At 37.4% G+C, this 26,922-nt stretch overlaps 1 protein-coding gene across 1 annotated transcript in view; it reads right to left on the bottom strand.

Annotated features, from left to right (window-relative positions):
* LOC131800419 (platelet-derived growth factor receptor alpha-like) overlaps positions 1-24,586 on the bottom strand; it is a 59,595-nt gene extending 35,009 nt beyond the window's left edge. Inside the window, 1 exon segment of the mRNA XM_059124552.1 lies at positions 23,991-24,586. Coding sequence (XP_058980535.1) covers positions 23,991-24,120 — 130 coding nt within the window. The 5' untranslated portion in view covers positions 24,121-24,586.
* Positions 24,587-26,922: the final 2,336 nt, after the last annotated feature.

Below are 26,922 nucleotides of genomic sequence, written 5' to 3'. Positions count from 1 at the left end.
TGTTGACACTTTGTGGGGGAAGTACCAGAAAGAGTAAACCCATTTTCACACCAGACCTTGGATTAATAAAAATATTTCGATGTGTGTAATTTGAAAACAATTGGACTCTTGCATCACATTTTATAAGAGTTATAATTATTCAAAATTTTGAATCTTTGTGGGGGAGGAACTTCATGGAGTGGACTGATATTGTCCATTTTTGCATCTGACCTAGCACTGATGTCAATATTACGATTTGCAAAGTTGGAGCAAAATTGGATTATCCTTTCCCTTTCTGGGCAATAAATTATTTTCTTTGAAAATGTTGAAAATTTGTGGGGGAGGAACCAGAAGCAGTGGACCGATATTGCCCATCTCCGAACACAATATAAGTTTGGCAGTAATATTACGATGTACCAAGTTTGGATCAAATCGGATACTCCCTTCGAGAGAAATCGTTCGCAGTAGCCAGACAAACGGAGATCGACATCAAACGTCCTGAAACGGATTCTAAACCCGTTATTTCGATGAGGCACGTTTCGGCCGTATCAAATTATATATACTTTCTCTAGCCATATGGCTGAGGGTATAAAAATGCCATGCTCAGCAGTTAATGCTCCAGAATATATGGATGGCCAAAATACACAAACCAGAAATACCGCTGAGACTTATTGTAACCAAAAAAAAGTAGGTTTGTACTCATACAGATGCACTTTGAAACACCGTTTTCCAAAAAAATTTATTAGTAACCATGTACTAAATAAAACAAGTAAAAAAGCTGTAAGTTCGGCCGGGCCGAACTTTGAATACCCCCCACCATGTGGTACAAATTTGGCAATTTTCAAAAAAATAAATAAAAACCTTTAAGATTCTGTTAAAATCGTAAAAATACCGAAAGTAGCCGTATATTAGGGTCTATACGAAAACGTGGACCTGCATAGGCAACTTTTGTCATAAACAATTACAATATTCCGGTGAATAATGTCGCTACAATCATCAAAATACTGAATATCGGGAGGTACCGTTATATGGAGGCTATACGAAGACGTGGACCTGCACAGACAATTTTCTGTCGTAGGCTGTGGTGTCCAATACGAACATCAAATACCAAATTTGAAATAATTGCGGTGAATAATGTCGCTAAAATCATCAAAACGCCGAATATCCGGATGTACCGTTATATGGGGGCTATACAAAGACGTGTTCCTGCACAGACAATTTTCTGTCTTAGGCTGTAGTATCTATTACGAATTTCAAACGCCAAATTTGAAACAATTCCGGTGAATAATGTCGCTAAAATCATCAAAATTCCGAATATAGGGAGGTACCATTATATTGGGGCTATACGAAGACTTGGACCTACACAGACAATTTTCTGTCATAGGCTGTAGTATCCATTACGAACTTCAAATGCGAAATTTGAAACAATTCCGGTAAATAATGTCGCTAAAATCATAAAAATACCGAATATCAGGAGGTACCGTTATATGGGGGCTATACGTGGACCTACATGGCCCATTTTCAATACCAAAAGTCCTGCAGACATAGCATTCATTTGAGTAAAATTGTATCAATCTACTTCAATTCGTTCGGTAGCTAGAATGATTTCCACAGGCGGATAGACGGACGGACATCTCTAAATCGACATAGAATTTTATGCTGATCAAGAATGGTTATACTTTGTGGGGCCTAAAATGTATATTTCAAGGTGTTACCAACGGAATGACAAACTTAATATACCCTCCATACTATGGTGGAGGGTATAAAAAGCGACTGTGTGTTATCTGAAAAAGGCGCTTCTTTCTGACGCCGCTATTCGTTTAAGTTTCTCTCTTCGTTTATATCGCAATTTAATAAAATATTGAATTTTATTGTTATTATTATTATTGCTGCTTGAAGATGAAACGAAAATTACAATACAATGACATACTCGTATGCATGTGTGTGTAACGACAAAGATGCCGTTGAATTAATTTGAACTTTCTTTCTTTTTTTCAGATTGGCCGGCCGGGTGAGATAGTCTGTTTACGCTGAAACTTTAGCATGGCAAACAAAAACTTGAGAAAAATAACAACTAGTTAAGGATGATGATCTAATGTGGTCGCTCGCTCGCTTGCTGTTCGCGCTGTCTGCAATTTCCAAGGCTAATGAATTCAATGGAATTGCAAAACATCAACAATAACAACAAGAATGGAGTAAGTCAGTAATGTCATTTGATACTTGTGCTCATCAACGTCGGAAAGGTTAAAGTTCTTGAGTTGAGCAAATTGATTTGATAAAAAAAAAAAAAAAAAAAAAAAAATCAGCATAATATACTATAATTTAATTTAAATCTGGAATCCGGCTGCCTGTAGAAATCACGATATAGCCCACATTGTTTGACGTAGAATTCCAAAATTTGCCAGAACAATTTGTATTGCCTAGGATGATGGTAATGATGGATGGAAATGAGATATATCGGTTCACGTTTTGGTATAGCCGTCATATAACGGTACCTCCTGATATTCGGTATTTTGATGATTTTTGCCACATTTTCCACGGATTTGTCTACAAATTGGTATTTGTTGATCATAATCGGTTCTAGCTCCGCTGACGAAACAATGTATGCATAGGTCCTCCTATAACGATACCTTCCGATATCCGGTATTTTGATGATTTTTGCCACGGATTTGTCTAAAAATTGGTACTTGCAGTTCATAATGAGTTTTAGCTCCGTTGGCAGAACATAGAATATTTGGGTCCACGTTATCCTATAGCGCACATATTACAATAACCACCAATATTTCGTATTTTTATAAAAAATTGATTTCTTTGTTGTCAATTTTTTGACAACTGGATCGGAAAATATATGTGTAACAGCGTTGCTGCATGTTAGAAGAATACGGGTAGATGCATCCGCTTGGGAACATTTTTTAAATGATTTTTTTCAAAAATAAGTAGATTTTTAGAAGTAGACTAAGTAGATTTTTAACAGATTTGAATAATTTTCCACTCAAAATTGGGTTGACATTTCATTGTCCCAGTAGCTGTGTCAATGCGATTACCTGTATTCTTCTACCATGGTAACAACAATCTAACACATGGTAGAATTAAGAATGTAACCCTGTGCAATCATATACTTCACTTTTTTATACCCGCCACCATTCTATGACAAAAATTTTTGTATCCACGTCTTCGTATAGCCCCCATATAAGGGTGCCTCTCGATAGTCAGCGTTTTGATGATTTCAGCAACATTATTCACCGGAACCGTTTCAAATTTCGTATTGGAAGATCTTAATGGGAACCAGTAAGGAAAGCTCAAAAGTCGACTATATGATACCCTACACCACTATGCATATTTAGTAGAGCTCTCGTAAAAAGGTTTATACAGGGCATTTCAGAGCTCTATGAGATATTTGGTACAAAATCAAAATCTATCTAATTCTATCGTGCATTTTACGAACTATAGCTATCTCTGAACCGGGTTTCTCCAAATTTAACGTATTAGCTTCTAGACTGAATTCGGTCTTATGTACGAAAATTCATTTGATTTGGGCTGATATTGACCATTTAGTGCACAATTTACACGAAATCGGATGAAGATATATATGGGAGGCATATCCAAATCGGAACAGATTTTAATAAAATTAAAATCAACTATTTTTGGGCTTTATCTGATATCTGGTACCAAATATCATTCCAGTGGAGTGCATATTACGTATGAGAGGGATTTAAAGACGAAATCGGATGAAACATATATATGGGAGCTAAAGCTATATCTGAACCGATTTTTACTAAAATTGGTGTACTTGCTTCTAAGCTGGTTTCGGTCGGATTTGCCAAAATTCGGGCCAATCCAAATCTGAACCGATTTCGATAAAATTTAAAACAGCTATTTCTGTGCTCCGTCTATTACCTGGTACCAAATATCACGGTTGTGGAGTGCATAGTAGGAATGTGAGGGACTTAAAGATCAAATCGGATGAAAGATATATATGGGAGCTATAGCTATATCTGAACCGATTTTCTCCAAATTTGATATACTTGCTTCTAGGCCGAACTCGGTTGGGTGTACCAAAATTCAGGTAATTTGGACTGGTAGTGGAAGATATATATGGGAGCTATATCTAAATTTGATCCGATTCTCACCAATTTCAATAGGGTTCGTCCTTGGACCAAAAAAATATTGTTTGGAAAATTTCATCTCAATCGGATAATAAATGCGACCTGCATTTTGTTCACAAGAATACATGGACAGACGGACGGACGGACAGACGGACTGACGTGCATAAATCGACTCAGAAAGTGATTCTATGAAGGTTCTCAAAAGTAACTATGGGTCTATCTCGTTTCCTTCTCCATGTTACAAACAAATGCACAAAGACATAATACCCTTACCACTATGTGGTGTAGGGTATAAAAATGAACAAAAATCGTATGCAGGTCCACGTCTTCGTATAGCCCCCATATGACGGTACTTCCCGATATTCGATATTTTAATGATTTTAGCGACATTATTCAATGGAAATGTTTCAAATTTCGTATTAAAGTTCGTAGTGGATACTACAGCATATTACAAAAAATTTCGTTAGCAGATCTTCGTCTTCGTATGGTCCCCATATAACGGTTTTCAATTAAGTGGAAATTTTCGGATTTGGTTTTTAACAAAATTTTAAATTCCTTCCAAATGGGGGAGGGTATTAAAAGTTCGACCCGGCCTAGCTTCTTTTTACGCCCTCCACTATACATAGTATGGAGAGTATACTAGGTTTGTCATTCCATTTGTAACTCATCGAAATAATAATTTTAGACCCAAAAAGTATATATATTCTTGATCAGCGTACAATTCTAAGAGGATTTAGCGCTGTCCGTACGTCCGTCTTATGTAATCACGCTAAAGTCAAAACGAATTAAGATAGGAAGCTCAAGTTTTGCACAGGTCTGTCTGATTTGTCTGCAGACAGGTCAAGTTCGAAGGTAGGCTATATTGGTCCAAGATGTCGTATAGCCTCCATATAACTGTAACCCCCGATATTCGGTATTCTGAAGATTTTAGCAACATTTTTCAAGGGAATTGTCTGAAATTCTACACTAGGAGCTCTTTATGAGTACTTTACCCCTTGACAGAGAATTGTCTATATAGGTCCACGATATCGTATGGCCCCAACATATCGGAAACTCCCGATATTCGGTATTTTGATTTTAGCCAGATTTTTTAATAGAATTTTCTGAAATTGTACACAAGGAGTTCCTTGTGAGTACTTTATCCCCTGGAAGAGAATTATCTACATAGGTCCACGAGATCGTATGGCCCCCATATAACTGCCCCCCCCCTATATTCGGTATTTTGGTTATTTCAACCAAGTTTTCCAATGGAATTTTCTTTAAATCCACACAAGAAGATGCCGTGGAGTACTTTACCCCTTAGAAGAGAACTGTCTAAGTAGGTCTACGTTTTAGTATAGCACCCATATAAAGGTACCCCCAGATATTTGGTATTTTCATGATTCTTGCGACATTATTCAACGGAATTATTTCAAATTTCGTATATAGTTCAGAATCGTTATTACAGCCTATAACACAAATAACTTATGCAGGGCCACATCTTCGTATAGCATCCATATAGCGAGCGGTTTCTGTTCGACTTTTTTTTTGAAATATTTTAAATGTCTTCCAAATGGTGGAGGGTATAAAAAGTTCGGCCCGGCCGAACTTAGCTGTTTTTTACCTGTTTTAATTAATCCTTTGACAACATCTCATTGTCAAAATGTGTAGTCATAAATCAATTGTATGTACACAAATCAGAGATGGGAATCAGTTTTCTATGCAATAAATTTAGACAAATTAATTACGGAAAAATATAGAGCTGGAAAAGCTTTTGTTTGCATTGACCTAGAAATGCCATGCATCTAAAAAGTGTTGTGTGGGGCGCAATAATAAGGTATTACAAACGATTTTCAAAATCAGACGATGTGTCCAAGGTAGATTTAACAGGTAACCGCATCGGCGAATTACTTCAACAAAGCAACTTTTGTGGTACCCTCAAATGTCAAAATTGGCATCTAAGGCAAAAAACATACATTCGCCATGACATTTAAAGTTTGCGCAAATTTGTTTCAACCAATCAGAAACGAGGTGTTTGTTTACATTTAAAGTTGTGTGTGAAATTAGGCTCAGTTACAATACGACTCTTGGGGACCATTGCCCCAAGTTGATAGTTAGCCCCCAAAATGTTTATACAAGCCCATAACTGTAATATCTTCTACGTCTTCGACAAATACCACTAATATTCCAGTCAATGTTGGTTATCGGAGGTTACACCGACTCCAGCACATGGCACAACAGTAGCAAGTGTTCCGGATCTAATGGTTTTAAAGAAAGAGCATACCACCAATATCGCCACCAGTAAAAGTCCTTTAAAAATTCACAGCAATCCGGCTAGTAGCCACTTGGTGGATACCTAACCCCTCTTGGTGGCAGGGCCGATGCAAATTCCTCAAACTATACAAAGAGTTTTCACAGACCACAGAAGGCTGGAAGAGCTGGGGCTAGTGGAAGTTTGGATAAGACCAACTGAGTCATAACTCTGGTGAAAAGCTGGAACAGCAAAGTAAAATGGCTATACAACAGAGTAAGGCCGTAAAGGGCTAGCAAGGACCCATGCAAATCTAAGAGGAGGATCCACGATGTTGCAAGCCCTCATGGCAGCGACTGCTGCAGCCGCCGGTTCGTCTGGGCCATCTGGAAATGTCCACGATAAATTACATGTCAAGGTCAGTGCTATACATAATCTCAAAACCTAGGATTTGAATAAAATTGCACCACATGGCGTGGATTCACCGCCGGAACACTTCATCTTTTTCATTTTCTTTTTTTTTGAAATATGAGAAAAAAAAAATACTTTTAGTGATGAAGACATAAACAAACTTTGTTATACCCTACACCACATAGTGGTAAGGGTATTATGTCTTTGTGCATTTGTTTGTAACATGGAGAAGGAAACGAGATAGACCCATAGTTACTTTTGAGAACCTTCATAGAATCACTTTCTGAGTCGATTTAGGCATGTCAGTCCGTCTGTCCGTCTGTCCGTCCGTCCGTCTGTCCGTCTGTCCATGTATTCTTGTGAACAAAATGCAGGTCGCATTTATTATCCGATTGAGATGAAATGTTCCAAACAATATTTTTTGGCCCAAGGACGAACCCTATTGAAATTGGTGAGAGTCGGATCAAATTTAGATATAGCTCCCATATATATCTTCATCCGATTTCGGGTTAAATGTGCACCAAATGTCCACTATCAGTCCAAATTACCTGAATTTTGGCACACCCAAACAAGTTCGGCCTAGAAGAAAGTATATCAAATTTGGAGAAAATCGGTTCAGATATAGCTATAGCTCCCATATATATCTTTCATCCGATTTGATCTTTAAATCCTTCACATTCCTACTATGCACTCCACAACCGTGATATTTGGTACCAGGTATTAGATGGGGCACAGAAATAGCTGTTTTAAATTTTATCGAAATCGGTTCAGATTTGGATATAGCTCCCATATATATCTTCATCCGATTTCGGGTTAATTGACCACCAAATGGCCAATATCAGCCCAAATGGGAATTTTGGCACATGTGACCGAGATTAGCCTTAAAGCAAATACAACAATTTGGAGAAAGTCGGTTCAGAAACAGCTATAGCTCCCATATATGTTTTATCCGATTTTGTGTTTAAGCCTCTCACATTCGTAATATGCACTCCACAAGAATGATATTTGGTACCAGATATAAGATACAGCCCAGAAATAGCTGTTTGTAATTTTATCGAAATCGGTTAAGATTTGGATATAGCTCCCATATATATCTTCATCCGATTTCGGGTTAATTGTGCACCAAATGTCCGATATAAGTCCAAATGGACTGAATTTTAGTACATCGGACCAAATTCAGCCTAGAAGCAAGTATATCAAATTTAGTGAAAATCGGTTCAGATATAGCAACCATATATATGTTTCATCCGATTTAGTGTTTTAGTCCCTTAGATTCGTAATATTCACTCCACAATCGTGATATTTGGTACCAGATATTAGATGGAGCACAGGAATAGCTGTTTTAAATTTTATCGAAATCGGTTCAGATTTGGATATAGCTCCCATATATATCTTCATCCGATTTCGGGTGATTGACCACCAAATGGCCGTAATAGCATCAATTTTGGCAAATCCGACCGAAACCAGCTTAGAAGCAAGTACACCAATTTTAGTAAAAATCGGTTCAGATATAGCTATAGCTCCCATATATATCTTCCATCCGATTTGGTCTTTAAGTCCCTCACATCCGTAATATGCATTCCACAGGAATGATATTTCGTACCAGATATCAGATAAAGCCCAAAAATAGTTGATTTTAATTTTATTAAAATCTGTTCCGATTTGGATATGCCTCCCATATATATATTCATCCGATTTCGTGTTAATTGTGCATCAAATGGCCAATATCAGCCCAAATCACCTGAATTTTCGTACATAAGACCGAATTCAGTCTAGAAGCTAATACGTCAAATTTGGAGAAACCCGGTTCAGAGATAGCTATAGTTCGTAAAATGCACGATAGAATTAGATAGATTTTGATTTTGTACCAAATATCTCATAGAGCTCTGAAATGCCCTGTATAAACCTTTTACGAGAGCTCTACTAAATATGCATAGTGGTGTAGGGTATCATATAGTCGGCCCCGCCCGACTTTTGAGCTTTCCTTACTGGTTTTTGTTTTGCCTTCATTTAGGGCGAATTCAGCATTACAACAACATGTTTTGAAATTTAAAGGTGCCGTCAGGTGGGGTGATGCGACAACCTAATAGATCTACCTTGGATGTGTCAAAGTACTCTCAAAATTTTTGTTTACGTTTTCATGCGTATAATTCACAATTGCATGCATTTTGACAATACGGATAAAATCAGCTGATCTTATCAGATGACCTTTTAAATAGGCCTGAGTTTATCTTTTGTTCTATCATTTCAATCACAATAACACATTTTAACATTAAATTTGGCACGACGATATGCCTCTATGTGTGTCTGAAATCAATATTGAAATATATTTATAAAATTGCGATAACTCATTACATTTTTGCACTCAATTGCGAGTAACGATTTGCTAAAAAACAACAACAAAGCACAGGGAACAACAATAAATAACAATAAAATTGTAGAAAATCATGATAATCGCGGGTAATATTTTCCATAGATGAAAATGCGCCATCGACTTGATTGAAGATCATAACAACGGAGCAACAGAGAATAACGAATTCACAATGTGATGTGAATGACGAATCGCTGTAATTTTTTTAAATAGTTGACAATAGGCCTATCTGTAACTTTCATAAGAGTTTGAGGTGTAGGTGGCAATCGCTCAACTATTTTAAATTTGTGGCACACATGAAAGACAAATCATATAAAATGATCTGTGATTTTTCTGTCTTTTTTCTCTTGCTGCTGATGTTGGCGGTGGTGTGGCAGTCGTTTTGAAATATTTTGCTTTGGCCATTGTCAGCCAGGAAAAATTGAAATATCGTCCATCGGTGGTGTCCAAGTTTTTCTCCTCAATTTGCAAAACAGTACAAAGTCCAGACACGATCGATGTTACCGATATGTGTGAAGATTCGTTGGAAAAACATTACACTCAGTTAGCTAGTCAGCCAGCCAGCAATTCCATCACTCCCCATTGGCTGGCGGAATGCTTAGCCTGCTGTCAATGTGTGGTGTGTGTGTGAGTGTGACACAGTTTCTGCAAACACAAATTAATTAATTGAATGCAACACCAGCCATGGTCCGAACATCATCATTTATCAATGGACTGACATCAATTTGTCGCATTCTGTTTAATTTTGTGCTTTCAATTGAGCCGGTCGGCCGCCTTCAATTGTCGGCGACTGGGCAGTTTTTGGCAGAGGCACGTATTTTCTTTCACCACTGCATGAGTTATAGATTCCATGTGATAAGAAAGTCCACCAGGTGGAAATTTGGGCATAAATTAACTACGTTACGGTTATTCGGTGGCCAAACGATGGGAAATTTAATAAAACGAAGGGTTTAGATATTTTCCCAGAAAAATTGCGTATTCAATGTGAATTGGCTGATTGCCCAGGCGAGTTGAAGACCACACACAAATGTGAACACTTGCAAAGCTTAGAAAAATTGTTGATGCGTGCATGAGGCGTAGGTGTGAGGTTCCCCTAAGCGACATTAAGTCCGCTATACCTAAAGCCAAGAGGACCTTGTAGATGTTAACCAGAAATACTATACCTTATCCTGCAAAAGAAAATTCTACGGAGGAAATAAGTGCGTACACAAAAGGTGTTCTACTGACGGGGGGGATATTCGCTTCATCGATGAATCTATTCAAGATACGATTGCGGAATACGAGACAGTTTAACGGGTAATGGTGCTTTTACATACAAAATCTCTCCCCGGCTAAAACCGGATAATTGACTAATCACAATAAATTAAAGAAAAGTAAGAATACATAAAACGCCTTTTTGATTGTCTTAAGCCTGTCTGCCGAATTTGGCAAGCCAACTTTTGTCGTAAACCAATACAATATTGAAATGTGAAACTTGAAAAATTAAAAAATTCGGTGAATAATGTATAGGCAGGTACAGGGTTGCCCATATTCGACGGACCCATCTGGCAACGCTATAACTTTTGACAGAGATGTCACATCGCTTAATGACATACCGCGTTTGAAGCGTCAGTCCAAGGAGATTTTTACCATGAACCAATACACGCCACGCAAGCGCTCTGAAATAGTTGAAATTTACATTCAACAGGAGAAGTCAATTGTGAAAACTCAACGTGCTTTTAAAACATTAAAAAATGTGAGAAGTGTGCCTTCTAAGAACACCATTAAGCGTTTATTAGAAAAAATTTCGACTGGTAAGGTTCTTTCTAATCCGAAGAGGCCATATAAAAGTCGACCAAGGCGATCGGCCGAGAATATCGGTGCCGTACGAGCCAGTGTTGAGAGGTCCCCCAAGAACATCCCAAAAACGCCGTTCTCAGCAATTGGGCATGGTTCGGTCCATTTTACAACGGATTATTCGCATTGATTTGCATTTGTTCCCGTACAAAATTCAATTGACGCAAAGTATGTTGCCTGCGGACAAGCCTCGTCGATTGGAATGGGCCCAAAGATCCGTCGAATATGGGCAACCCTGTATATATACTATACCAAACGTGGACCTGCACAGAAATTTTTCTGTGTTAGGCTGTAATATCCATTACGAACTTCAAATACCATATTTTAAACAATTCCGGAAATAATTTCGCCAAAATCACCAAAATACCGAATATCGGCAGGTACCGTTATATGGGGATATCCATTACGAACCTCAAATGCCGACTTTGAAAAAATTTCGGGGAATAATGTCGCTTAAATCACCAAAATACCGAATATCGGGAGGTACCGTTATATGGGGGCTATACGAAGACGTGGACCTGCACAGACAATTTTCTGTCATAGGTTGTAGCATCCATTATGAACTGCAAATAGCAAATTTTAACCAATTCCGGTGAGTAATGTCTTTAAAATCACTAAAATACCGAAACTAGGGAGCTGTCGTTATATGGGGGCTATACTGACTGTTTAAATAACCTAGGCTGCGATAAAATAATAAAAAGGATTCTGTTTCACTCTTAAGGGTACACGACTTCAAAAAATAGAGATGTGCCTGCCCATTGATGACATGGAAAGAGCTGAGGAAGCAATGTTCTACATGTTCAATATAACAAGAACTCGTGGCTAAAGAACTGCATGAGCAGATCCTTTCTGTGGATAGAATCGTAACTATTGTCTTTGCCTCTTTGGGGAACGGAAACCCCCGTGGGGTACAGAAAACCTGTGTCTAATGAAATATCACATCTAAGTATCGCATCTTATCCGAGGTAAGAACCTGAATCGAGTCTATCTTCATAACTGACAAAAACTTCCTAAAATTAGGGGAGACTATGTCCGGCCGACCAATGAAGACAGTAGCGCATTTTTTCTACGTTCAACTTTACGCGCCATCTAATGAAGTAGCGATGGAGGGCACCGAGGTACTCGTTAGCGCGCCTATTGACCGACCCAACAAGGGGACCGGAAAAGGCTAATGGGATACCATGGGCATAGGTCAGGAGGAGACCGCGAAAGTGAGGAGTCGGGATATCGCAAGAAAATATCTTTTATAACATCGGGCCAAGGAGGGAACCTTGAGGAACGCAGCAAACACCGGCCGTCGACTAGAGAGTTGCTCACCCACTTTATTCCTGAAAAATCCATGAATGCATAAATGGCTAGAGCCATTGAAAACAACGTGCCAACATAGGAAGTTCGGAGTCGTTCCCATAGAGATCTTTCATCCAACATCCTTAAATTCATAGCCGAGAAGAAAAGGCTACGGGGTATTCTAGGATGAACAACAGATCCTGATTGTCATCCAACCCTTAAGACCAACATAAGAAACTTAAGCATAATAATACAGTTTCAAGAGCTACTTTCAGAAAACACTGAGGGGAATTCGAAAACATATGGAAAGGTCAAGAGATACGCAGTCCTATAAAATAAATTATAAACAATGGTAAAGTGGTTAGCTCAGATAACACACAAAAACTGAGATCCTAGCCGATATACATTTTAGTCATCAGTTTGCGGCAATAATAGACATTTCCTACCGCATCCTGGTCAATTGGTAGAAGGTATTGGAAATCACGTGCCAAGCGGAAAAGGCTACGGTGAATTTTAAGACGAATAGCAGATCCTGATCGCCATCCAATCCTTAAGGCCGACACAAGAAACCTAAGCATACCAGTTAATATAATTCAAGAGCTATTTGGAGAGCACTGAGGTAAATTCGAAAACATATGTGAAGGTTAAGATAGCCGCAGGCCTATATTTACGACAGCCAAAAGAAATTATAAACAGTAGAGTAGTTAGAGTAGTTACCCGGATAACACACAAAAAGCTGAGATCCTGTGAGATATACAGAATATTCACCAGTTCGCGGAAATAATAGACAATTACTCCCGCAACCTGGTCAATACAGACGTGGAAGGTATTCGAAATCACGTGTCCTCTGTTGAATTTGGGAAAGAATTCAGAACAGATGGGTCTACCATCGATGCACCTCGCTGGTAGAAAAAAATGTTTTGCTTATCCAGACATGGTAGGATAAACTATAGAACCTTAGAAGCAAAGAAGCAATGAAGGTCACCGAAGAAGCCTTGTGGCATCGATAAAGTTTCCGATATAGCTGTAAAAAAGGCTCGTGAATTCTTTTTCTAACAATGTGGCTATTCAACATCGGCTATTTGCCAATAGCCTTGAAGGAGGTATTAGTTTTACCAGTTCCCAAGCCCTGAGGCTATATACCGATATCTCCCCTTTTCGTTCTTTAGGAAGCTGTTTGAAAACTTCCTACTGTGTCGAATCATTGAAGATATGTGGATATTTTGAGTCTGACAATTCAGAAACAGAGCAAAACACTACAACACATACCCTTGCAGCCTTTACAACATACGTTGCGGATGATTTAAAGTCCAAAAAGGGAACAATAGCTTTTGATCTGAACTTCACCAAAGCCTTTGATACGGTATGGCAACATGGCATTTTATGCGAAACGCATTAATTTGGATTCCATGAACAAACCTGGCACATGGTAGCAAGGTTTCTTCAGGATCGCGTCTTTCGGGTTAGAGTTGATGACAAATTGTCTAAGCTGCTTACTAGGGGTTATCCAGGGATCAAAGCTTGAACTGTCAGGGTAATCTCCGGACCACCGGAAGGAGAATCATGACATTTTATTGGCGCTATGAGGTCGCTTCGGAAGCGCAGTGGAAAGAAGATTGAACGGGTACGGATACGCTCCACAACTACTTCAACAAATGGGGACTTAATCACAAAACACAGTCTCCAGCAAAAGCCTCCGGAACTACATCCCTTAATAATATAATTGTACATGGTAGCCATTTAGTATATAATGTATAACCTGACAACCTAATATGAATGAACGGCAAACCACCAAGTTCATTTTGAGGAAAGGAACGAGGAAGATCAATCCGCTCAGTAAACTAGATTGCCCAACTCTACTGAAAATGGACTTTTCGACAGCCATAATCAATGACTCGGTCAAGTTCTAAATTAAATTGAAATCTTAAGGGGTTCTTTGTGTTATATTTCAGGAACTCGATTATAATTAGAAGTAATCATGTATTTTGGCATTAGTAAAGCGAAAATCTATAAAACGCTTAAAAAGTAAGAATCTTTGCTAAGTACATTTAAATGAGCGATATATATTTTTCCAATTATCAAAACTCTCGCATACCTTCTATAATATGTTATTCAACATCTGTTGCGTACATGTTTTCAGATAATCCAATTTAATGATTTGTCATATATATACGCTTAGTGTCATATAAACACTGCTGGTCCTCTACTATTTACTCAATTCATTATCATTTAAATTATCGATATATGTTTTGTTCATGCATTGCTGTTTTTCGAATTAACATATAAATTATTTTGAATGCGTCATCAGCAGAAGATGGTCAAGCTGGACTGTGATGTCAGCAACAGGTTTTTTAATGGCATTTAATGTGTGAGGAAATTATGTTACATACAATAACGTGTGTGAGTACGTGTAAAATTTAATTACTTTAGGGTGCATGATAAAATATTAGAAAGCCTGCTTCACACCGACACCAAAATTACGGGCTTTACGGAGATTCGTCATTTATTTGAAAGGAATTGAATGATAGCGCGTTTAATGAACAAAACACCCTAGAAAGACTATTATATACACCGCAACAAATTCATCGTGCAAAAAACAGACACAGCTGAAAAAAGAATGTAGATCTACAAAACCATGGCATACATGATGGGTTTCTTGGAGAGGTTTAAGGTATTGAATATACAGGGTGAGATGAAAAAACTGCAACCAACTTCAGACTGCCACTCGTCCGACAGCTGTTAAAATTGTTCCAGTGATAGCTCATTATATTGTTTACAAGTGTACAAAAGCATTTGGTTAGAATTTTCCAGAAAAAAAGTTATTCGTGATGGAATTCAAGCATGATGTCTTAATATTTGGCTGGAAAACCACAATTGACTATCGTCAGAGCACTCCAGCATTTAAATGTTAATAAATCGTTTGTGTCTCGTACCATCGATCATTACCGTGATACTGGTAGCGTAGCACGACATCAAGTAAGTGGTCGGAAGAAAACAGCGACATCAGCAGAAATGGTTCGAAAAGTAAAGAAGCAATTTGTCGCAGTGGCCGAAAAATGGCTCGTGAGCTGAACAGAACATATCGCAATATTCCATTCGGCAAATATTGAAAAATGAGTTCGGGGTAAAGCCATTAAAATAACAAAAAATGCAAGAACTTACACCGCAACGCAAAGAAAATAGACTCAAAAGATCTAAATAGTTGCTTCGCTTGGCCGAAAGTGGTGAACTGCCGAATTTGGTTTTCTCCGATGAGAAAACATTCGCAGTTTGTAAACAAACAAAATGATCGTGTGTACTTGCCAAAGAGGTCAGCTGAAAATGTGCACCTTCGGCCACCAGAACACAAGCGCCGGCCATGGTGATGATGTGGACCGCCATAACAGCCGATGGTCGCTCTCCGCTCGTATTAATCGACCGTGGCATCAGAATAAATGCCGAATATTATCGCGAAAATATTCTGGAGGGTGTATTAAAGCCTTGGGCGCTCATTTTGGCCGCAGAACTTGGATATTCCAACAGGACTCAGCGCCATCGCACCATCGCATTCAGCACGCGCCACTCAAGAATGATTACAAAATGAGGTTCCTCGCTTCATTTCCAGAGCACAATGGCCAACAAAGTCTCCGAATAATAATCCTGTGTCTGGAGTATTTTGGAAAGCAAGGTTGGCACTAAAAAATACCAAAGTGTCGATCACTTCAAGCAAGCCCTTCGCCGGGGGGCTTGTGACGGTTTCATTGGCCGTTTTGAAGGCCATAATTCGAGCCAAAGGTGACCAATTCGAATAAATCTAAACTTATTCTAAAATTTGATGCTATTTCCTACATTTTTTGCTTTCATTCAATAAAATTTAAAAAAAAATGTAAAAATTATGGAGTTTAACTTTGTTGTAGTTTTTTCATCTCACCCTGTACTTACTTCTACACTGAATTCGGTCGGATGTGCAAAAATGCAGGTCATTTGGACTGATATTGTCCATTTGGTGCCCAATAAACCCGAATTCGATTGAAGATATATATGGGAGCTATATTCAAATCATAGCCGATGTCGATAAAAGTGTTTCCGAGCTCTATAAGATATCTGGTACCAAATATCATTGTTGTCGAATGCATATTACGAATGTAAGGGACTTAAACACCAAATCGAATGAAACAAATATATGGGAGCTTCACCAAATTAGAAATACTTGTTTGTAGAATGAATTCGGTCGGAAGTACCAAAACTCACACCATTTGAACTGATATTGGCCATTTGGTGCACAATTAACCCGAAATCGGTTGAATATATGGGACCTACATTCAACTCTGAAGCGATCTTGACAAAAATTGGCAGAGGCATTTCTGTGCTGTATCTGATAACTGGCACCGAATAAAATTATTGTGGGGTGTATATTACGAATGTGAGGGACTTAAATAACACATCGGATGAAGCTTATATATGGGACCTATAGCTATATCTGAAGCGATTTTTACCATATTTGTTGAACTTGCTTCTAGACTGAATTCGGTCGGATGTGTCAAAATTCAGGTCACTTGGACTGATATTAGCCATTTGGTGCACAATTAACCCGAAATCGGTTGAAGATATCTATAAAAGATATACCCAAATCAGAACAGACCTTGATACAATTTGGCAAAAGTACTTCTATCTATCTATCTATCCCTGAATATCGTTGTTACGGGGTGCACATAAGGGTTGTGGGGGACAAATTTAATAAAACCGATGAACAATATATGTGGGACCTATATCCAAATCTTAGCCGATTTCGATAAAATTTGGCAGAGGAATTTCTAGGTTATTTCTGATATTTTTCCCTGAAATGTTTTTTGTTACGGAGTGCATATTAGGGCTGTGGAGGACAAATTTAACAAATCAGATGAACATCATATATGGGAGCTATAGCTATATCTAAAACATTTCCACCAAATTTGACATATTGGTTTCTAGGCTCAATTTGGTCGTATATGCCATCCAAGTTCCGTTCAATTCGGACTAATAGTACTCATTTGGTGCACAATTAGAAGCGAATCGGACGAAGATATATATATCTAAAATTTGACCGATTATCTACAATTTCAATGGGGTTCGTCCTTGGGCCAAAAAAAAAAAAAATGATTTATACAAAATTTCGGTCTATAAATGCGACCTGTACCTTATCTACAAAAATACATGGACAGACGGACGGGCATGCATAGATCGACTCAGAATGTGATTTTATGCAGATCATCCCAAGGAACTGTGGGTCTATCTCGCTTCCTTCTCTATGTTACAAAAAATGCACAAAGATATTATACCCTCAACACAGTGACTACTTTAAAAATCCTTCTATGTTTACCCACCTTTAGTAACGGGAATAGCCCTATTCAAGTAATTTATGTTTCCGACATTCCAACAATGTCTCTCACAACCCAGCATCAAATGGCTGTGGACCAAGCGAAAAAAAAATCCACTATTAAATCATTCTATTTTTAGAAAATTGTGATTATGGATTTATTTTGTGTACAAATAATAAAAACAATGGAAACAAGAAGCAGCATAAGATTACGAGGAGAAGTTGGGGTAGCATCGTAGCTGGCTGGCGTATTTTTTTTTTGACGAGTTGTGTTTTTTTATTATTTGTTTTTTTTTTTTTTTTTTTTTTGATATCAGTCAGTCAGTCACAACACACAGTATTAACCTTATCACGACGAATACAGCTACTGAATGCAGCGATTAGTATATATGGACCCATCCATTTAGCCAGCCAGCTAGCAATCCCTTCACACAAACGGTCATTTGATATTTACATAGTGTCCGTTGATGTATGGGACGAAACGGAAAGGAGATTGCAGCTTGCACATAATAATATTAACGGATTGGATAACCAGCAGGCTGGCAGGCAAGACCTGGCTGGTATTCACTCGCTCACTCACCAATAGGAAGAGGAAAACGAATTCTTAAGCGATATCTTTTTCTTATTGTTGTTGTTGTTGTTATTTTTCGGAATATTTGGCATTTCCCCAGAAAACAAAAGAATGAAGGAATGACCACTACTGATAAGGTGTGTCAGCGTAAATAACAATTAGTTTGTGTAGCGGGAAGTGTAGGAGGGCAGTTTTAGACACTTTTAATTGTTGTTGTTGTTTTGGGTTTTATTTGTGTAACTGGATACAGGCATTAGATGGTTTTGAAACAATAATCACCATCACCACCACCATCATCATCTTTGTTATCAGCGGCTTTGACGCAATGATGGCATGTTAAGTATTTTCAACGACACAACATTTGTTATTCAACACCACAAGGTTTGAAAGAAGTATTGAATGGTAACACCCCAAATTGGATATTAAAGAAGTGATTATTTATTGTTTTGAAGACAACAAATAAACTATTATCAACCCAATTATCGGTTCCGAAGATCAACATGGGTGACAGAGAAGATCCTCGATTGGTTTAAGTGGAAAGAAAAAAGGATAATCGTATTCGTATCTATTCTATAAAAGAGGAAAATATTTCTACGCTTGACTGTTTGTTTGTTTGTAATTTATAGACTCAAAAACTGCTAAACAGATTTTCCTGAAAATTTCAAAATATATTACAACATAGCCTGAAAGTAACAAAGGCTATACAATTTGTTTAAGTTCCACTTGGAACTCGAGATAAAGCATCAGAATCAGAGGTACCTCCAAAAGATTTAGTTTTTGTATGGACATATCTATTGATCGATTACAGATACAGTCTTCTAATTGGGAGTGTGTAACGGAATTAGGAGCAAAAATAATTTTGTCAAATTATACTAAAATCGGTTCAGTTTTGGATATAGCTCCCATATATATTTTCGGCCGATTTCACATATTTGATGCACCAAACATGATATGTACATATAGGTTCACGTGTTGGTATAGCCCCCATATAACGATACCTCCCAATAATCGGTATTTTGATGATTTTAGCGACATTATTAATTGGAGTTGATTCAAATTTCATATTTGTAGTCCGTTAATAAAGTCTTCTGTTTTTTTTTCACGAAAAATATGGAGTAATACCTTTGTTTTTTTTTTCGAAAACCAAACAATGGCTCATGCCACAAAAAAACCTCTTACTTATTCCCTCCTTTAGTGGCACTAAAAATCTCTAACATCCATTCGATAACTTTCCAATGAAAACGAAAATCCGGTAAAAAAAAAATAAAACAAGTTAAAAGGGCTTTAAATTCGGCAGGGCCGAACTTACAGGTTGAGATAACAAAACTGCCCGAATGTTGCTCTGCGGTATTTTGGCCCACTCCCGGCGAAGCGCTTGCTGGAGGTGATCGACACTTTAGTGCCAACCTTGCTTTCTAAAATACTCCAGACACAATAGCATCTTGGCATCTGTAGATTTTGGTGGCCATTGTGCGCAGAAAATGAAGCTAGGAACCTAATTTTGTAACCATTCTTGGGTGGCGCGTACTGAGTGCGATGGTGCTGAGTCCTGTTGGAATGTCCAAGGTCTGCGGCAAAATGTTTGCGAGCCTAAGGCTTTCATATGCCCTCCAGAATGTTTTCGCGATAATATTCGGCATTTATTCTGATGCCACGTTCCATTAATACATCGGCTGTTATGGTGGCCAACCGAAGGTGCACATCTTCAGCTGACCTCTTTGGCAAGTAAAAACGATCATCCTGTTTGTTTACAAACTGCTGGACAACGAATGTTTTCTCATGGGAGTAAAACCAAATTCGGCCTTGACTTTCGGCCAGGCGAACCAAATTTTTAGTCTATTTTCTTTTGAGTTTATTTTCTTTCTGTTGCGGTGTAAGTTCTTGCACTTTTTACAATTTAAATGGCTTTGTTCCGAGCTAATTTTTCAATATTTGCCGAATGGAATATTGCGATATGTTCAGCTCACGAGTCATTTTTCGACGTGACGCGGCTTTTGATCAAATCGCTTCTTTACTTTTCGAACCATTTCTGCTGATATTGCTGATTTTTTCCGTCCACTTCCTTGACGTCGGGTTACGCTACGAGTATCACGGTAACGAGCGATGGTACGAGAAACAAAAGATTTATTCACATTTAAATGCTGGAGTGCTCTTACGATAGCCACATGTGGTTTTCCAGCCAAATATAAAGAAAACCATACTATCACGCTTGAATTCCATAACGAATAATTTTTATTTGAAAGCTAATGAATTTAAAACTGTTCCGGAATTGTATCAAAATAATAATTTTTTTTTTTGGATTTTAAAAAATCTCCCAAAATCTAAATAGTTCCCATTTTGGGAGTTCTCAACATTTATGCCAAATTATAGTTGACACTATAGGCTTTCCAAAATGCCTAATTCCATACTATTCGGACTGATATTACACGTTTGGTGCACAATAAAAGGCAAATCGGACAAAGATTCATATGGGAGCTATATCTAAATTTTTACCGATTATCTCCAATTTTAATAGGGTTCGTCCTTGGGCCAAACAAATGATTTGTGAATTATTAACCAATTCCGGCAATGCAATTTCAAATTTCGTATTTGAAGTTCTTAATGGGTAGTACAGCATATGACAAAAAATTTCGTATGCAGTTCCACGTCTTCGTATAAAGGTCATCATTTAAACAGTATTTTTCGGAATTTGTTGAAATTTTTCAAGTTCCTTCCAAATGGTGGAGCGTATAACTTCTTTAGGAAACGAGATAGACTCATAGTTCCTTTTGATGATCTGCATAGAATCACATTCTGAGTCGATTTATGCATGTCCGTAAGTCTGTAAATGTATTTTTGTGAACAAAGTACAGTTCGCATTTATTACCCGATCCATATGAAATTATTAACCAATAAAAAGGGAATAAAGGGAGGCACCGTTTATGGGGGCTATTGAAAATGGTGACCGACATGGCCCATTTACGAACTTAACCTGCCTACTGGCCTTCTAACTCAATTCATTCGAAAGATAGGGAATTTACAACAATAAGACAGACATACACAGAGACAGACGGACATTGCTAAATCGTCTACTGCTGTCATTTCTAAGCCACTCGTCCGACAGCTGTTAAAATTATTCCAGTGACAGCTCATTATATTGTTTACATGTGTACAAAAGCATTCTGATGAGAATTTTCCAGAGAAAAAGTTATTCGTGATGGAATTCAAGCGTTATTGTTTGATTTCTTTATATTTGGCTGGAAAACCACAAGTGGCTATCGTTAGAGCACTCCAGCATTTAAATATGAATAAATCTTTCTCTCGTACCATCGCTCGTTTCAGTGATGTTGGTAGCGTAGCGCGACGTCAAGGAAGTGGACGGAAGAATACAGCAACATCAGCATAAATGGTTCGAAAGAAACGACTTGATCGAAACTCGTGTCGCAGTGGCCGAAAAATGGCTCGTGAGCTGAACGTATCGCAATATTACATTCGGCAAATATTGAAAAATGAGTTCGGGACCATTGAAATTCCAAAAAGTGCAAGAACTTGCACCGCAACCGAAAAGAAAGAAAATAGACTCAAAAGAGCTAATGAGTTGCATCGCTTGGCCGAAAGTGGTGAACTGCCGAATTTGGGTTTCTCTCTCTCTCCGTTGAGAAAACATTTCTGTCCAGCATTACAAACAAAATGATCGTGTTTACTTGCTAAAGAGGTGAGATGAAAATGTGAACGCCATAACAGCCGATGGTCGCTCTTCGCTCGTAATAATCGACCGTGACATAAGAAAAAATGCCGAATATTATCGCCAAAAAGATTCTAAAGGGTCACGTAAACATTTTGACCGCAGACCTTGGACATTCCAACATTACTCAGCACCATCGCACTCAGCACGCTCCACCCAAGAATGGTTACAAAATGAGGTTCCCCGCTTCATTTTCAGCGCACAATGGCCACCAAAATCTCCGGATACCAATCCGTTGGACTGTTGTGTCTAGAGTATTTTGGAAAGCAAGTTTGGCACTAAAAAATACCAAAATGTCAATCACCTCAAGCATGCACTTCGCCGGGAATGGGCCAAAATACCGCAGAGCAACATTCGGGCAGCGTGTGGCCGTTCCAAAGGTGACCAATTCGAACAAATCTAAACAAATTCTAAAATTTGATGCTATTTCCGACATGTTTTGCTTTCGTTCAATAAAACCGAAAACAAAATGTAAAAATTATGGCGTTTGACTTTGTTACATTTTTTGGTGGCTTCCACTATATTCGGTATTTTGATGATTTTTGCGACATTATTCACAGGAATTGGTTTAAATGAGAACAACAACCTGTGACAAAATATTGTCTATGCAGGTGCAGGTCTTCGTATGTATACCATATAACGGTAATTCCCCATATTTGGTATTTTTATGATTTAAACGATAATACCCACCAGAATTGTTTCAAATTTCGCAAATTTAGTTGATAAAGTCATTTGTTTTTTTTTTCGAAAAATATGGAGTAATACCTTTGTTTTTGTTTTTTACGAAAAAACCAGACGATGACTCATGCCACAAAAAAACCCTCTTACGTATTCTCACTTTTATTGGCACTACAATTCTCTAAGACTCATTCGACAACTTTTTAATGAAAACGAAAATCCAATAAAAAAAATAAAACAAGTTAAAAGGGCTTTTAATTCGGCTGGGCCGAACTTAGGTCCACTTCTTCATATAGCCCAAATATAACTGCACCTCCCTATATTTGGTATTTTAATATTCACCGGAATTGTTCTAAATTTCCTATGTGAAGCTCGTAATAAGTACTACAACCTATTGCCTATATAGGTTCACGGCTTCATATAGCCTCTGACAAAAAATATATAGCCATGACAAAAAATTGTATATACAGGACCACGTCCTCGTATAGCCCCCCATATAACTATTTTCCTTTGAGCGGTATTTTTCAATGGAATTTTTTGGACATTTTTCAAGTTCCTTCAAAAGGGTGCAGGATATTAAAAGTTTGATCCGGGCGCAGTTAGCTGCTTTTGTACTTGTTACTTCTACAGATGTTCGGATTTTAGGTAAGTTTTGATGTTTTAATATATTTTGCAGAATATTTTGATTCGATCGATCATATCTTAATGAAGTTTTAAGACGTTTTGGTGGATTGAGGGTTAATTTATTTTACAAATGACACTATATAGCTACATTGCATAGATTCCTAGGATCTAAACTCTAATATTTTCAAAAATATTAAAATGGACGGAACCTCCCAGTCCTGCTTGCATAATCTTATCGGGGTGGTTTCCTGTAATTTTCTAGGTAATTTTGTAGTCTAGGAAAAAATCAAAATAATTTAATTGACTGAAATTAAAGCATTTTTCTTTGTGAATAATTAATACCCTCCACCTTGAAAAGGAGGGTATATTAACTTTGTCATTCCATTTGTAACATCCCTAAATATTCGTCGTAGACCCCTACAAAGTATATATATTAATAATCAGCATAAAATTCTAAGTTTATTTAACAATGTCCGTCTGCCCGTCCGTTCGTCAGTCTATCCATTTATCAATTGAAATCACGATACAGCCCACATAATTTGACGTTGAGCGTCAAAATTTAGCAGAACAATTTGTATTGTGTCTAGGATGGTTGGTATTGAAAATGAGATATATCGGCCACGTTTTGGTATAGACCCCATATAACGGTACCTGCCGATTTTCGGTATTTTGATGATTTTTGACACATTTTCCCACGAAATTGTCTAAAAATTGGTATTTGTGGGTCATAATGGGTACTAATGTTTCCTTTACTAAAAGTTCGGACCGGCCAAACTTAGTTAGTTTTTCATTATAACATCTGAACCGATTAAAAAATTAAAAATATATATTTACTTACTTGCTGCACATCCAATGATGCTGTTTGATATCCATAATCCCAGTAGCAGTAGAAACCGTAAATCCATTTTATGTAAATTGCTGGAACCGCGCCTACTTCTGGACGGCCTTAGAGGTCGTATTAAATTCATTTTTTTCACAGATTTTATTTTTCTCAAAAATATTTTTCAGTATTTGTAAATTTCTATGGATCACACTGTAATTGCACTTTTGTAGAGATTTATTGATTTATTTATTTTATTTTAAAAAATCACATATTTCTGTTAAACATCATGCGCCAACTCTATCGAATGCGGAAAGGTGATTAAGATTGGCTTGTACACAAACACAAATGCACACACGCACACACACGGAGGCACTACGTGAAATTCTGAAAGATAATCACTGTTGAATCACATTGTATTGAATTTTCAATATTTTATTTTGTATTTGATTGATTATTTTTTGTTGTTGTATTGATTTCGTTGTTACGTTTCAATTGGAAGAGAATTGCATTCGATTTAAAAACAAAAATTGAGAAAGAATGAGAAAACAACAAAAACACCCATCAACCGCAATCCGTCCGCGCTTATTTTCGAAATACGAAGTTCAGTCTTATCCGTTCGAGTTCCTTAAGAAAACTATTCGTGCGCTGGACTTTTGTTGATTGGAATCGATGTTTGTGCTATTGTTGCTGCTGCTGCTTACACTGTTTTTGTTGTTGTTGTTTACTCGGACTGTTGTCTTCCTCTGCTTCTTCAAAACACATTCGTTTGTTTCATTTGCTGTTGTTGTTGGGTATTTTTATTTTGTTTTTAAATTTCAGATAAATTCCCATTGTTGTTTTTCTTGTTTTTTGTGTTTTTGTTGTTGTAGCTGTAGCTCTGTAGCTGCTGCCGCTGGACGTTATTTTACAAAAATATAACTCTTTTTTATCAATTAAATTTTTTTGTTCAATTTCAAAACAAAAAAGAAGGCACGAAGAAAACAAAAGAAAGAAACAAAATAAAATGAAATAAAATTAAAAAAAAAATCTGTTTATTTCAATTCCTTTCTTCTTTCGAGCAAAACGTTGACTGTATTCAAGCTGTGTTTCAGTTTGGAACGTTATTTAAAAGCCGCTCATTTACATTGCATTGTAAACAATATCGGGAAGGTCTTCAACTTTTTTTCCAAATAGGGAATGCAATTTTAGCAAGGTTTTCACTGTATATATGGAAGATCATTTGAGTATAGAAGAGAAGAGAGAAAGAGAGAGCCTTGAAATCTTTTCGGTCCAAAGATGACATTATAAAAAAATTATCTCTACAGAAATTATCTCCAAAAAGTGCCTCATTGAAATAACGGTTTTAGATCCTAAGTCTCTTTGTACTCAATCCGTTTCAGGGCATTTCGATGTTCGTCCCTCCGTCTGTCTGTCTAGCTGGTGCACACGATAACTCTCGAAGGGAGTATACGATTTGGTCCAAACTTGGTGTATCGTAATATTATTATCAAATTTAGATCGAGTTCGGAGATGAACAAAATCGGTCCACTCCTTTCGGTAACTTCTCAACAAAAGGTCAACTTAAAAAAAAAATACAAGTAAAAAAGCTGTAAGTTCGGCCCGGCCGAACTTTTAATACCCTCCACCATTCGGTACAAATTTGGCAATTTTCAAAAAAAAAAAAAAAAAAAAAAAAAAAATAAATAAATAAAATCAGTTAAAAATCCTGTTAAAATCTTAAAAATACCGAATGCTTATACGACGACGTGGACCTGCATAGGCAACTTTTGTCATAAGTTATTACAATATTTAAATCTGAAACTTGAAGAAAAATCTGTTTATAATGTAGCTAAAATCATAAAAATACCGAATATCAGGGGGTACGGTATATGGGGGCTATACGAAGACGTGGACCTACATGGCTCATTTTCTGTTTTATGCTGCAGTATCTATTACGAACTTCAAATACCAAAATCTAAAATCATCAAAATACTGAATATCGGGGGGTACCGTTATATGGGGGCTATACGAAGACGTGGACCTTCATAGATATTTTTCTGCCTTAGGCTGTAGTATCTATTTCGAATTTCAAATACCTAATTTGAAACAATTCCGTTATATGGGGGCTATATGATAACGTGGACCTACATGGCCCATTTACGAACTTAACCTGCCTACTGACAAAATATACATGTGTGCAAAATTTTAGCTTTCTATCTCAATTCGTTCGAAAGATAGCGTGATTACAACAGACAGACAGACAGACACACAGACAGACGGACATGACTAAATCGTCTTAGAATTTTACGCTGATCATGAAAATATATACTTTTTTGGTCTGACATGAGTATTTCGAGGAGTTACAAACGGAATGACAAAATTAATATACCCTCCATAGTATGGTGGAGGGTATAAAAATAAATAAATAAATAAATAAATAAAAAAAATTATTGTACAATCCAATTTTGCTCCAACTTTGCAAATCCTAATATTTGCATTAGTGCTAGGTCAGGTGCGAAAAATGTGATATGAGAGTCCGATTCTTATTAACCCAAGGTCTGGTGTGAAGATGGAATATATCGATCCACTCCTTCAGGTACCAACTCCATAAAAGGTCTAAATTTTTAATATCCATGAAGCTCATAAAACGCGAAATTCACATCCGAAATTAATGAGCTGTCACTGGAATAATTTTAACAGCTGTCGTACGAGTGGCTTAGAAATGACTGCAGTCTGATTTTGGTTGCAGTTTTTTCATCTCACCCTGTATAAGTTGGCCGCCATTTCCAACTAATTGTTATATTCTGTGGACTTTGAAATCTCTTTGGTTTATAGATTTACAAATGTTTGTCTCTATAGAAGACCTTTAAAATAGCCTCGGTCTGTAAAAGATCTTAAAATAGTCTTCAGTCTATAGATGATCTTTTATGTTCTCTTGTCTGGGTTCCTGAGAAAAAAAAACTGCCCA

This window comes from Musca domestica, unplaced genomic scaffold (genome assembly GCF_030504385.1).
Source record: "Musca domestica strain aabys unplaced genomic scaffold, Musca_domestica.polishedcontigs.V.1.1 3, whole genome shotgun sequence".
Classification (NCBI taxonomy): Eukaryota; Metazoa; Arthropoda; class Insecta; order Diptera; family Muscidae; genus Musca; species Musca domestica.
Note: the sequence above shows the minus strand (reverse complement) of the source record. Positions and strands in the feature narration are given on the sequence as shown.